Source organism: Quercus suber, unplaced genomic scaffold (assembly GCF_002906115.3).
Source record: "Quercus suber isolate HL8 unplaced genomic scaffold, Cork oak 2.0 scaffold_441, whole genome shotgun sequence".
Classification (NCBI taxonomy): domain Eukaryota; kingdom Viridiplantae; phylum Streptophyta; class Magnoliopsida; order Fagales; family Fagaceae; genus Quercus; species Quercus suber.
In genome coordinates this window covers 148,529-161,207 of record NW_027069892.1, presented here as the reverse complement: position 1 = coordinate 161,207, position 12,679 = coordinate 148,529, and the positions used below count along the sequence as shown (strand labels likewise).

At 32.4% G+C, this 12,679-nt stretch overlaps 1 protein-coding gene across 3 annotated transcripts; it reads left to right on the top strand.

The window, feature by feature from the left end:
* The first annotated feature begins 6,323 nt into the window (after positions 1 to 6,323).
* On the top strand, positions 6,324 to 8,458 carry LOC112032056 (homeobox-leucine zipper protein ATHB-13). Of its 3 annotated transcripts, none has more exons than XM_024064759.2 (4): positions 6,330 to 6,477; positions 6,657 to 6,837; positions 6,934 to 7,310; positions 7,893 to 8,458. In XM_024064759.2, the coding sequence occupies exons 2-4, from the start codon at positions 6,711 to 6,713 to the stop codon at positions 8,241 to 8,243; spliced, it is 855 nt and encodes a 284-aa protein (XP_023920527.1). In that variant the 5' UTR covers positions 6,330 to 6,477; positions 6,657 to 6,710; the 3' UTR covers positions 8,244 to 8,458. The 3 variants fall into 3 exon arrangements, with proteins under 3 accessions (XP_023920525.1, XP_023920527.1, XP_023920526.1); XM_024064758.2 differs by having other exon boundaries at positions 6,331 to 6,477; positions 6,616 to 6,837; XM_024064757.2 differs by having other exon boundaries at positions 6,324 to 6,837.
* The last annotated feature ends 4,221 nt before the right edge of the window (positions 8,459 to 12,679 follow it).

Sequence of the window (12,679 nt, the reverse complement as noted above, 5' to 3'; positions counted from 1 at the left end):
CCCGATTGTCTGGCTCTGGGGTATTGTATTAAAGAACGTTTCTTTCTTTTGTTGGAAAATTATCGGAGATAAAATATTTGGGTGTTGTTAACGGTGCTATTAGGACATTTGTTAATAAATCAATTTAAAATTTTAATACAATTTTTACATAAAATATAAAAATTATTAAAAAATTAATTACTTTTTTTCATTTCTTATAAAAAATTTCTATAAATATATTATAAACTAATTCCCTTAGAGCATCGTTAACTTTTCAAAAGACTGTAGTTTTATTCCGAAGACTATAGTCTATAGTGTTTTTCAGTACTGGGACAAACTTGCCTAAATGCAGGTAACATCTATAAAGGCTTGACAGCTAAATAGATCACACTTTAGGTGAATCTTTCTTCTTTCATCAGCTTTTAGAGATTGTACTCGGCACCACTGCAAGAAAAGGAAACTAGTTCTTTTAGCCAAGCTCTGTAACCAACATTCTGGTTGATGAAACATGAAGTATACGAAACCACTTTTACAATAAACAAACAAAAAAACATTCATAAATTTTAAATAAACTGTAAATTTATATAATAAGAAAAGGGGTATATATTTCGGAAAAGAAATTTGGAATTAAACTTGCTTATATAATGTTTTTTTTTTATAAAATTTCAAATAGAATGAACCAATAAAAATAAGTTATACCAACCAACACGAAAACAATAATTTGGTTTTTTTTTTTTTTTTCATCTTGTTAATTCCCATTCACAATGTTTTGTAATATTTCTTCGTTACGGTATAGTTGTACTTTTGCTAAACTTATTTTCTAAATAAAATGAACCATATATATCAAATTGTTAAAAGTTGCGTAACTCAACTGATATCTTTAGGTTTTAATTTTTAATTTTTATGAAAACATCTAAGAATCGAATCCTCTCTCTCTTTCATTTTAACTCTGGAATTAAAAATAAAAAAACTCTTACCAAACTAACACTAAGTGCATTCCCATTTGATGCTCCATTTTGTGTTTTTATCTTTTTTTGCACGTTAATAATAGCACCTAATGCATAAAAAAATAAAATAAAAAGAGAATTTTGCATACAGTAACATTTAAAAGTAAGGTAAACTGTAGCAACATCTATATATTAAACACCATTATTTTATTCAACATCCAATTATTTTAATCGTACTAAAAGAATAGAGTATAAAATGTAGGGTGTACTATTATAATCGTGATGTAAAATAGGAAAAAAAATATTTAAATAGAGTTGTAAACCGTAAGAGAATAAAGTATGTGACGTAGGAAATATTGTTAAAATAGTAATGTAAAATATGAACTAGGCTTGGGTCCAATATTTTCAATGCACTGAACTCATTGAAACAATAATAAGTGATTAAAAATAGACATATGTCACCATTTCAACACGTCAAGTGCAATTGAATATTGAATCAATCTTTACTTGTAAAATAGATTAAATAATTTTTTTGACGATGCAAAATGCTTCTTCCTTCATTTTTTTTTTTTTTTTTGGCATTTACGGATGAGAATGCTAGTTCTGATTTTAATCTTTGTTAATTCTAGCTGACCTTGTTTTGCAATATTCTTTAACTATGATACCCTACTTTTTATGGATTTTGTTTTGGTGGATATGGAAGATGAGGTATCGCATCTAGCCACTACTCTATCAAACTCTCATGGTATGTGGGATTTATATATATATACACTAAAAAAAGAGGGTTGTCTTCATTGAACCCATTTCAAATTTTTACACAGGGGGTCGAGTGATCTCACATCAATAGGCACTTTTTCGAGTTGTGACTTGTGACCAAATATATAAAATTGTCCTGCTGAATGGACGGTTGTGATCAATGTGGCTACACATGGCCGCAGAGGAGTAGAATTTTAAGTAATAAAACTGAAAAACATAACTGGACCAGTGGTTGATGAATCACTATCAAAGCATATCTCCTTGCCCAAAGGAATCCAAAAATCATATATATATATATATATATTAAAAATGAAAAAAATTACAAAACCCTCCACAAAGAGAGAGTGAGATGTCAAGCAAAGACTTGCACATGGAATCAGAGTGCGCTGAAACCCCCCATAAGCATGAGGGCATGTGGAGGAGAAGATTCATCATTTTTCTTTATTATTATTTTTATTTTTTTGGGTTTTTATTTATTTATATAATTTTAATGGGTTTTTTATTTGAATAGAATTTTTATTTTTAAAAAAATTTGAGAGATGGGTTAAGGAACATGGATCCACCCCATTCCACTGGGGTATCCCTTCAGCTTCCAACTAATGAAGTCATGTGGTGCAGCTGAGATTAGCTTGTCTCTGGCCAATACTAAAGAGCCATTTTTTTTGTGTGTGTGTGGGACCCTATACCTCATGTCCCATCAACACCATTTTCACAGATTGTGGGGTCCTCTGATTCTTCTTGGATTCATCCCCATGGTAGAATAATAAGGCAACCAATGATTTCTCCATCAAAATCCACAAGGCCATATTTGACATAGATCACCCATCACATACTTCCTCTCACAATGTTTTTTTATACTCGTCCTACTACTACTAGTCCCATCCCATGCGTGAGGTACTAAAAAAAAAAAAAAATTGTGAGGAGCTTCTTTGATTCCTTTTTATTTTTTGCTTGGTAAAATTATTATTTTTTCCTTTAAAAATTATTTTATGTTCTATTTTTTATTTTTGACACTTGGAAAGTTTTATCTCTTTCTTTTTGGAAGGGGATATGAGAGGAGGGTAATAGGGAAGGTGATTAGAATATTCTAAAATTTAGTACATTCTAATTATATTCCATTATTTTCTCCTCTGTTCTTCTCTGTTCTTTCTCCATTCAAACATAAAAATTTCAAAATACCTCCTATATATTTAGAAGTTAGATTGGTAATATCTTATGACATTCCAATCTTGGGTTTGTAACACTTAGGTATATGTAAAAAGACAAGTATTGAAGCTACTCGAAGATTTGCAACCAATCTTCACTTGAGTGAAATCCTTTCTCTTACAAGCGAAATAAAAATTAATCCTAAAAGTTCATATATATACATTGTTTGAGCCTCATTAGAGTGAGAACGCCATACTTTTTAAAATTTCAAGGATGAAAAATAGTTTAATGTCCAAATTAGCTTATTAATGGTTAAGAGGATTATTTTAACCTTATTTTTCTTTTCTTTTCTTTTTTTCTTCTTCTAAACTCGATATTATATATATATATATATATAGACACATGTTACACATATGTACATACTAAATTTGTAGAAAGAAAATAGGAATACTTTTATCAAATGTTGTCATATTCAAATAGAAAATTGAATTGATGAATTTATATACATACTAAATTTGTAGATTGAAAATGAGATTGCTTTTATCAAACGTTGTTAAACAGGAGAAGATAGACATCAATTGTCATATTCAAATAAAAAATTGGATTGATGAATGATGTCATTGGCTTTTTACCATTCAATTTTAAAGCATTCAATCCTTTGAAAGATTGATTGGAACATCGGCAAGCAAATAAATGACAGCATGACACACGAATTGAAATTGTGGCAATGTATGGTTGTGGCTAAATAAGCTATTTCGGGACCATGCGTTGGAATTCTAATTCTTTATCATTGACCCTGTGTGCTGCTTTATTTCTATTTATGATGGAATCATTTAGAGTAGGAAAATTAAAGAAAGAACCAAAAATGATCCACAAAACTTGGATAGTTACAGCTATGCTGTGAAGAGTGACCCCGCTCACACTATTTTTGATATATAACCCTTGTTAAAAAGCATGACCACATTCAACAATTGTAACTTTTGTACTGGTCCTTTTACCAGGTGGTGTGAACTCGATCACTTTCTTTACATTTCAAAACTGACAAATTGTGAGAGGCGAATCCATAACTTTTTTTAGCCCTTCTGCAACTGTAACTGAATCAAAGCTAATAATTGTAGTAGAAACTACTAGTTTAACCAAAGGCAGATAAAATGGGAAATTGACTTCAAAAGTTGAAAATGGTAAATGGTCATTCTCTAGTAATGTAGCTCAATGCAAAATGATGGCTTATACTATACAATCCCTGCTGCAAGGTCACATATGGTATGACCAATGGTGTTCATTGGTTGACTCCAATTCAAAACTTATGGTAAAACGTTCAGCTAGAAAGCCTATAATAGGTTAACAAAGCAATTGGGTCAGGTGACTTGAGCATTATTACTTAGATTTCACCTCTTTGTAAGTAAATGTACAATGTTTTAAAACATTAGAAGATACACATTGTTATTGTTTGTTAGTGGCAAACTCTAATTGAGGGGGAGAGAGAATATGGGTATTAGGATCCTCTCCGTTTGTTTATAAAAAGAAGATTATGTTATATTAAAGAGAAAGATATGTTGTATTGAGAATTAAAGCTCTACCTAAGTTGATAATTTAAACTACGCAATACTATTCTTCTCCAAAATAAACGTACGCAATATTATGTATACCGTTAAATAAATAGAAAAAGAGGAAACTAAACTTTAAACTCTATAATTTTAAAAGATTTCAAATTATTTTTTGAAATTTAAGGCTATTATAAATTAAACTCGATAATTTCATTAGTTTAAAATCATATAAATTGATATGATTTTAAACTCAACAGTTTAATTTGAAACCGGCGTAACTATATGCTTTAATTTATAAGTCTTAAACTTCACGACTTAATTTAAAAGCATGGGAGTTATTTTTTTTTTTTAGATAAACAATTAAATCTTTACAATGAAATGAATATTCTTGAAATCTTTTGAAATAGATGATATCTTGATTGGAAATGAAGGAAAAAAAGGAGTAAACGACAAAGGAAAGGACAGCAAGGAAGGCCAAATGGGAAGAAGTGGCTGTAAAGAGAGGAACAGTGGGGTGCAGTGGGGGAATGGAGACGAACACAGAGATGGGGTAACACTTAACTACAAAGATGAAAAAGACCAGCTCTTTCTACTGTGTAGGGTTAACACTTAACACACACAGCCTTATATTTGTTTGCTTAGACTTTTAAAATCTCACTCGACTCGATCACTGATCACTTTCACTTTCACTTTCACTTTCTCTTTCTCTTTCTCTTTCTTACACATATAGTCTAGACATGCAAAGGCATTACACAGGGTTGATTTGGCTTTGGCTTTGGTGTGTGAGATGAGATTGAATGGTTTTTTTTTTTTTTTTTTTTTTGGCATTATCGATGATGGGAAAGACCTTCGTCCTTGTGCACGATACCTGTTGGTGGGTTAGGTAGCAACCCCTGCCCCCCTTTCATTGGACCCATCCCCTAGATTCCTGCCCCTTCTCTCTCTCTCTCAAATTCAATCCCCCTTTGGACCTAAAGATACAGCCAACTCATTTCTCTTTTTCTTCAAGTTATCTCTCCTCTCAAAATCTAACTATACTTATACAATTTTTTTTCCTAGAGCGTCGGCATTTGATTGTTTTTTATCATCAGGTTAAAACATTAACTGATTTATAGAATAAACCGACTTTGAACCTCAAACATTTTAATTATTCGACTATAATAAAAAATCTCTACCGATTAAGCTGATTGAAATCTATGATTTATTGTGATTGCTACACAATGAAAACATTGCTAATTATAAACCATGTTGGAATTGTAAAAATGATTTTTCACAATGTATAACAACAGTTGTGAATAAAAAATTATAATGATAATAATAATAAAAAGTGTGTCCTTATCATTGATCAAAATCACACACCATGCAAAGTTGCTTTCTCTAAGAAGCCACAAATCTATCTCTCTCTCTCTCTCTCTCACTTTTTCTTTCACTGTATGAAACCACACCCATCTCTCCATCTGAAAGCTCTAGTTCATATATACGTTTATTGAAATAAATAATCGTTTGGAGCTTTTAGAGCTTTTCTTTTTCCTCTCAAGTCTACTACTTCACATTAAAGAAGAATAAAATATGAGCCCATTTTCTTTCCTTTGCCCATGGAATCAATCAAGCTACTTGAAAAGTGCTTGCTTCCCATTTTGAAATTTATATTTATAGACAACTGTCATTGTTACGAATAACACCACTGCTTGTCTCCTGAGAATGAAAAGAAGATTAACATTACATGAAAATAACAGCAAATTCTATAATCAAAAACAAAAAACACAAAAAACATTATAAAAAAGAAAAAGAAAAAAAAGACTACAAAGTAACCATTGACATGGTTCAGCACGTTTCCCTTTTATTAAAAAAATATCACTGTAGTGTACATCATATTAGTTTTATATATATATATATACACACACATATATTTATTTGAAATAATAGTATGTTCTGTAGAGAGTAGTGTTGATTTATCTTGATATAGCAAAGTAACATATAAAAAGAGAATTCACTCTTCATAAGAAGAGAACTACAGAAAAATACATCACTCTCTCTCTCTGTCTCTCTTTCTTCCTTCCTTACATATAAAAGAATAGTAAACTCTCCTAGAAGCTGATAAGGTATATAAGCCAATGATCATTCCAATTGTGCATCTACTTCCGATTGAAGAAATCCATATATATTTTCTTTTATGTGATATATTATTAAGTTTCACTCACTCTCTTTTCCTTCTCTTACACTAAATTTTGTCCACTCAGTGTATCTTCAAATCTTCTCTCTCTCTCTTTCAATATGGCAGCCAGATTATCACCAAGGCTTTTAAGACTGGTGGCATAAGCCTAGTTAGAAGATAATGACTAGTAATGGGATGACATTCTTCTCACCAAATTTCATGCTACAACCTCCACATGAAGATGACAATCAACATCCCACTTCTCTCAATCCAATCCTACCCTCATGCACACCTCAAGACTTTCATGGTAAGTACTCTCTCTCTCTCTCTCTCTCTCTCTCTCACACATAAATACTTAAAAATGTTAGTATGGGCTTGAAATGATGTTTTCTTGTTGCTGTAGGGGTTGCAAGTTTCCTAGGGAAGAGATCCATGTCATTTTCAGGTGTGGAATTGGGAGACGATGGTAATGGGGAGGATGATTTGTCTGATGATGGGTCACAAGTAGGGGAGAAGAAGAGGAGGCTTAACATGGAACAGGTTAAGACACTTGAGAAGAACTTTGAGTTGGGAAACAAGCTTGAGCCAGAGAGGAAAATGCAGTTGGCTAGAGCTCTTGGTCTTCAGCCAAGACAGATTGCTATATGGTTCCAAAACAGGAGAGCAAGGTGGAAGACAAAACAGTTGGAGAAAGACTATGATCTTCTTAAGAGACAGTTTGAAGCAGTCAAAGCAGATAATGATGCACTCCAAGCTCAGAACCAAAAACTTCAAGCAGAGGTTAGTTCCTAGCAATAGATGCAAATGATTTTTTTTCTTTATTTCCAAAATTTTAATTCTATTACTTATTTTTATCGATAAGTTACACACGTATTCAATGAATTTTTTGAATCTAAAAGAAAAAGAAGTTTCAGTTGAATTTTAAGTCATTAGTTCTGCCGGGATCTTTTGCTTGTTGATTTTGTAAAACATATATCAAGTTCTGCATGGGAGTGTGGATTGTGTTGAAATCAGGATTTTGGAAATCATGATTATTTATTTTTTTGCCCACTAAGATTTATGCTTTTTGACTTTTTCTTACATCATGATTTTCAGAGCCTTATTTCTGTTGAAGAACTTCTAAAAACCAATAATGGCTTTTAAAAAGCTCCTGTTCCTATCATTTTTTTTTATGTATATATATTTGATTGATCGTAGTTTGGGGCCAAAGGGTAGTCATATCTAAAAAGAGAGAGAGATCTCCCAGAGTCAGACCCATCTGGGCTAGCTCTCATTTGATTGATTCTCCATGTACTAATTCTCTCATCCTCTCATTTATGTTTTTATGCTTTCATCTGAACTGGTCTATTTTAATTGCTACAGATACTGGCACTAAAAAATAGAGAACCAACAGAATCTATCAACCTCAATAAAGAAACTGAGGGTTCCTGCAGCAATAGAAGCGAGAATAGCTCTGAGATCAAGTTGGATATCTCAAGGACACCAGCTATTGATAGCCCTCTATCCACTCATCCAACAAGCAGACCACTATTTCCAACTTCTATGATAAGGCCTCCAGGTGTGGCTCAACTCTTCCAAACCACATCAAGGCCTGAACTTCAATGCCAAAAGATGGACCAAATTGTCAAAGAAGAAAGCTTAAGCAATATGTTTTGTGGTATGGATGATCAATCAGCCTTTTGGCCATGGTTGGAGCAGCAACATTTCAATTGAATTTGAATATTATTATCCCAAAGTGGTGAAAGTCTTCAAGAGGGGTTGATTAATTTGACCTTTGTTCATCATGGTGCTTTTAATTAAAACCATATTTTGGTACTTTAGAAGAATATTGGTGTATAAATTAAACTAGAATATAGCAAGTTGAATTTCCCAGTGGGGTTGATAAACTATATGGAGGAATAAAAGGGTATGTGTCTTGGAGTTATATACATACTACTACTGCTGCTGCTATAAGTTTACTAGACTTTAAATGTTTCTTCTTAGATGGATTTATGCGAAAAAAATTCAAGTCCGAGTGAAAATCATATTTGTTAGGACTAGTCGCAGTTCTAGCATGGACCATGAAAAATAATAAAAAGAGGGATTCCCTCCTTACATTTTTAATTTCTTTTCTTGCTTTGGAATCATGTCTTTGTACTGTCAAAAGGAAAATGCTGGCAACTCGCTAAGTGCATTGAAAGAAAGTCCTTGTACTCAATTTTGTTTTTGCTGATTTCATCAGTCAGTACCAACGGTGAACAAAATCTACTCGAAGTTAATAAAGTATACAAAAAATAGAGAGAGAGAAAGAGAGAGAAAGAGAATCTAACACACGTTCCAAGAGGGAAACATGACAAGCAGATGTACAGCACAAAAAAACAAGGAGAGTTGGAAATGGTCGTTCTCTCGTGAAGGGGATGTTGGTAATTTTTCATTGTTGCTGCTGACAAACGAAGGGAATGGGAATCAAAAACCTTTATATATGTCATTGATTGTGTACACAAACCCAACTTTAAGGCACTCAGGCCTCAGCATAGTCTTCACACTTTACTGTACTCTTTTGAGTTCTTGGTAGAAAGAAATTCATGTGAACCCACTGTCACCCACTCTAGCATACCTAGACAGTCCCTTTCATCCCCACTTTCATGGTTTCCTCTCTCTACTATGTGTCCTTTTTTCCTTCTTTCACTCTTATCTTTTCTATGTCCTTCCTGTTTCACATTTCACGTTTTGTATAGCTGTTTATTACTTCTTAAAAAACTCCACAGCCAAAATGAAAAGTCGACTAGATTCTTTTGTATTGCCTCAATAATGAGAATTTTGACTGGGTGAAGTCATCCCCAAAATATTAGCTATATTTATGCTATATCCAAAAATATTAATCACTGCAAGAATAAAATTATGGGTACGGTCCGGACATACATTAATAATTTTTAAAATTTTTTTTTTACAAAAAATTAAAAAAAAAAGTTGTCAAAACAATTAGTTATTTTTTTTTAAATTTTTTATAAAAAAGTTTTTAAAAATAATTTACTAATATGTGTTTTTAGGACATACATTAGTAAAACCCTAAAGTTTTATAGTATTCTCTTCTTTTACATAATAATAGATTACAAGGACAGAGTTTTGAATTTTTGTTTGGAATGCCAAGTTGCGGCACTAATATATTTATTAAGACAACCCTCACATATATACATACATACATGTGGGGGGTAAAAACCCAACCTTATGTATTGGGCCTAAGGCCCTACTTGAAGATTACTGTGCGTCCGAAGAGAAGAAAGTGGTTAAGAAGGAATCCGTGTGGAAGAGATATACCTGGAAATGAACGAGGAATATAGTCCGAAGAGATCGCCAGTGGTCTGAAGAGTTCATACTCCTCGGATACAAAAAGTCTTGATCAAGTAAATATCTAGAAAGTTCGAGTGATCTTCCTAACAACTTCAATGAGAAGGATAAGTTTTGGGCATGCCTGGAGATGATAAGAATGGAGAAATATCTATAAAAAAAAGCTGCTACCACCGTGTTTAATGCATTGCAACAACTTTCATTTATATGGAGAAGACACATGAACAGTGTAATCTCAGCTACCATCACTCAAGGAGAGCTAAAGAAGATACTTGATGTGACATAAACTCAAGTGGATACGTAGATGAAGAACAAGTGGACGATGAAGATGGTTTATAAGAAGGCTATATAAATAGGAAAGGTCTTTAAAGAGAAGGAAGGGGGGGGGGGGGGGTGGACGATGAAGATGGTTTATAAGAAGGCTATATAAATAGGAAAGGTCTTTAAAGAGAAGGAAGGGGGGGGGGGGGAGAAAGAGAATAAGGGAGGAAGAAAGATTTTACTGTAGCTCTAAAAATTGTATTCACTGTTCAATCAATAATATTCCTCTTTGGACATCATTTTGTTTAGCTTTTAGGTGTGTTTTTACGTTGGTTCATTCCTGATTACTATAATTAACAGTTGCTAAATTCACAGCTAACCCAGCTCTTTCACCCATTCTCTACAAATTTATTGTTTTGAGTTTAGGCTACAAATCCTGACCCTACAATACATATATATATATATATATACACTTTTTTTATTATATATATACACACTTATTTATTTGATAATTTATATATACACACACCTAACAAAAAAAGAGAGCTTAGTATTTTTAATCAAAATTATATTTGATGGCGATCTTTCATAAAATAAAATTCATTTTTTCCATTTTCATAGTGAAATTCTTAAAAAGTTAAATCTAAATTATCAAATTTTATACTAAAGTAAGTAAAAAATATTTCAATTGAACTAATGAAATTTTTAAAAATATGAATGATTCAAAACTTGGAAGAATAAGTTAGGCTCCAAACATATTTGAAGCTGTAGGATATATTTTTGTGGCCCAAGCCCAAAAGGTTTGGATTATGAGCCCAATGAATCCAAAACAATGAATTTGTAGAGAATGGGTGAAAGAGCTAGGCTGATTGTGAACTAAGCAATAGTTAACTATGGTGCTAAGAAGGAACTGAAAAATCAATACAACTCCTCAAAAGTCTCTTCTTCTCTAGAAGCTTTTTCTTTATATAGCATCCTCCCTCATCATCTTCACCGTCCACTTGTTCATCATCTTCACCGTCCACTTGTTCTTCATCTAAGTGTCCACTTGAGTACGTGTCATGTCAGATTTCTTCCTTAACTTTTTGTGAGTGGTGGTAGCTGGATTGACACTGTTCAGGGGTCTTCTTCACATTAATGCGGTCAGAAAAACAGATGCAATGCATTTAATATGGTTGTGACAGCTTTTCCTTTTAAATATTTCTTCATTCTTCTTATTTCCAGGCATGTCCAAAACTTATTCAGATCGCTGAAGTCATTAGTAAGATCATTTGAACCCCCCAGATATTTGCTTGATCAAGAATCTTTACATCCGAGGAGAATGATCTCTTCGGAACGCTGGTGCTCTCTTCGGTCGGGTTTTCTTCACTCCCAGGTATCTTTCTTTCATGCGGATTACTCCTTAATAATTTTAGCCTCTTCGGATACATAGTAATCTTCAAATAGGGCTTTTGGCTCAATACATAAGCTTGAGTTTCTACCCCCCACAGAAGCAATCTAGCTCTAACCTATTATGTGACAACTAAAGACATATTTTATGTGTAGTTTTAATGACAATATTTTTTTAATTAGTTAATGACTTGTTAATCGTTATATAACAGGTTAAAAAAGATAGATTTAAACATGTTTGATGCCAAAATTTATCAAATATTTAACAGATATAAGAATACATTTTACAATAATAAATAGAATTGCAAAAAATAAAGTTGTATCTCTATAATTATTAGACCATTTTTTTAAGAGCATCCTTTGACTAATTCAGATATTTGGAGGGGACAACTCTTATTTTTATAGAATAAATTTTGAAAACATTAAAATAATTATATATATTTTAAAATTTTTCAAAATTTTGGGGGGCCATGGCCCCCACCCTTCAAAATAGCTCCACCCCTGATAGATCATACTGATTAAATTTAAGATAGAACTCATAGTACACGTGAAAAAAAAAATGGAGTAGGACATATTGTACTCCGAGATAGTCAATAATTTTTCATATAAATTAGATGAATCTAAAACACGTCTTGTACAAGATACAGTGCGTGTTTATGCAACATACACTCATATCAACTTGGAAATCACAATCTCCCTCACTTTCATCCTTAATATTGATGCCCTATTTTGGTCGCAACGCCTAACAAACCCAAAAGCCTAAATCCAAGTCCCATTTCAACCGACTTTGGCCAAAAGTCCAAACAAAACTATTCAAAGAAGCAAAGCTAACCACTCGTATAATGTATGCATAGTGATTTTCCTGCTATTCATGTTTAGCCCTGTGACACAAGTACAAGAGCCAAAAACACGTGATGCATATAGTATCCATTGCATTACTGTATTGTACAACAATGTAATTAGCTTTTTGATGATATAATAGTGTTTCTTTCTCCTTTCTCAATCAATATCCATGAATAACTGTATTAGAAATCAAATCTCATATCTATGAATAATTGTATATTAGTAATCAATATGATGTAATGTTATTTCTCAAAAAAAACCACTAAAGATATGTGTTGTAAATACAATTAGAACTGAAAATTGCATATTATTATTTATTGCCATTTGTT

Coding starts and splice junctions, on each gene's coding strand:
- LOC112032056 (XM_024064757.2), top strand. CDS start 6,711: ATGACTAGTAATGGGATGACATTCTTCTCACCAAATTTCATGCTACAA. Junction 6,838..6,933: donor CACACCTCAAGACTTTCATG/GTAAGTACTCTC, acceptor TTGTTGCTGTAG/GGGTTGCAAGTTTCCTAGGG. Junction 7,311..7,892: donor ACCAAAAACTTCAAGCAGAG/GTTAGTTCCTAG, acceptor TAATTGCTACAG/ATACTGGCACTAAAAAATAG.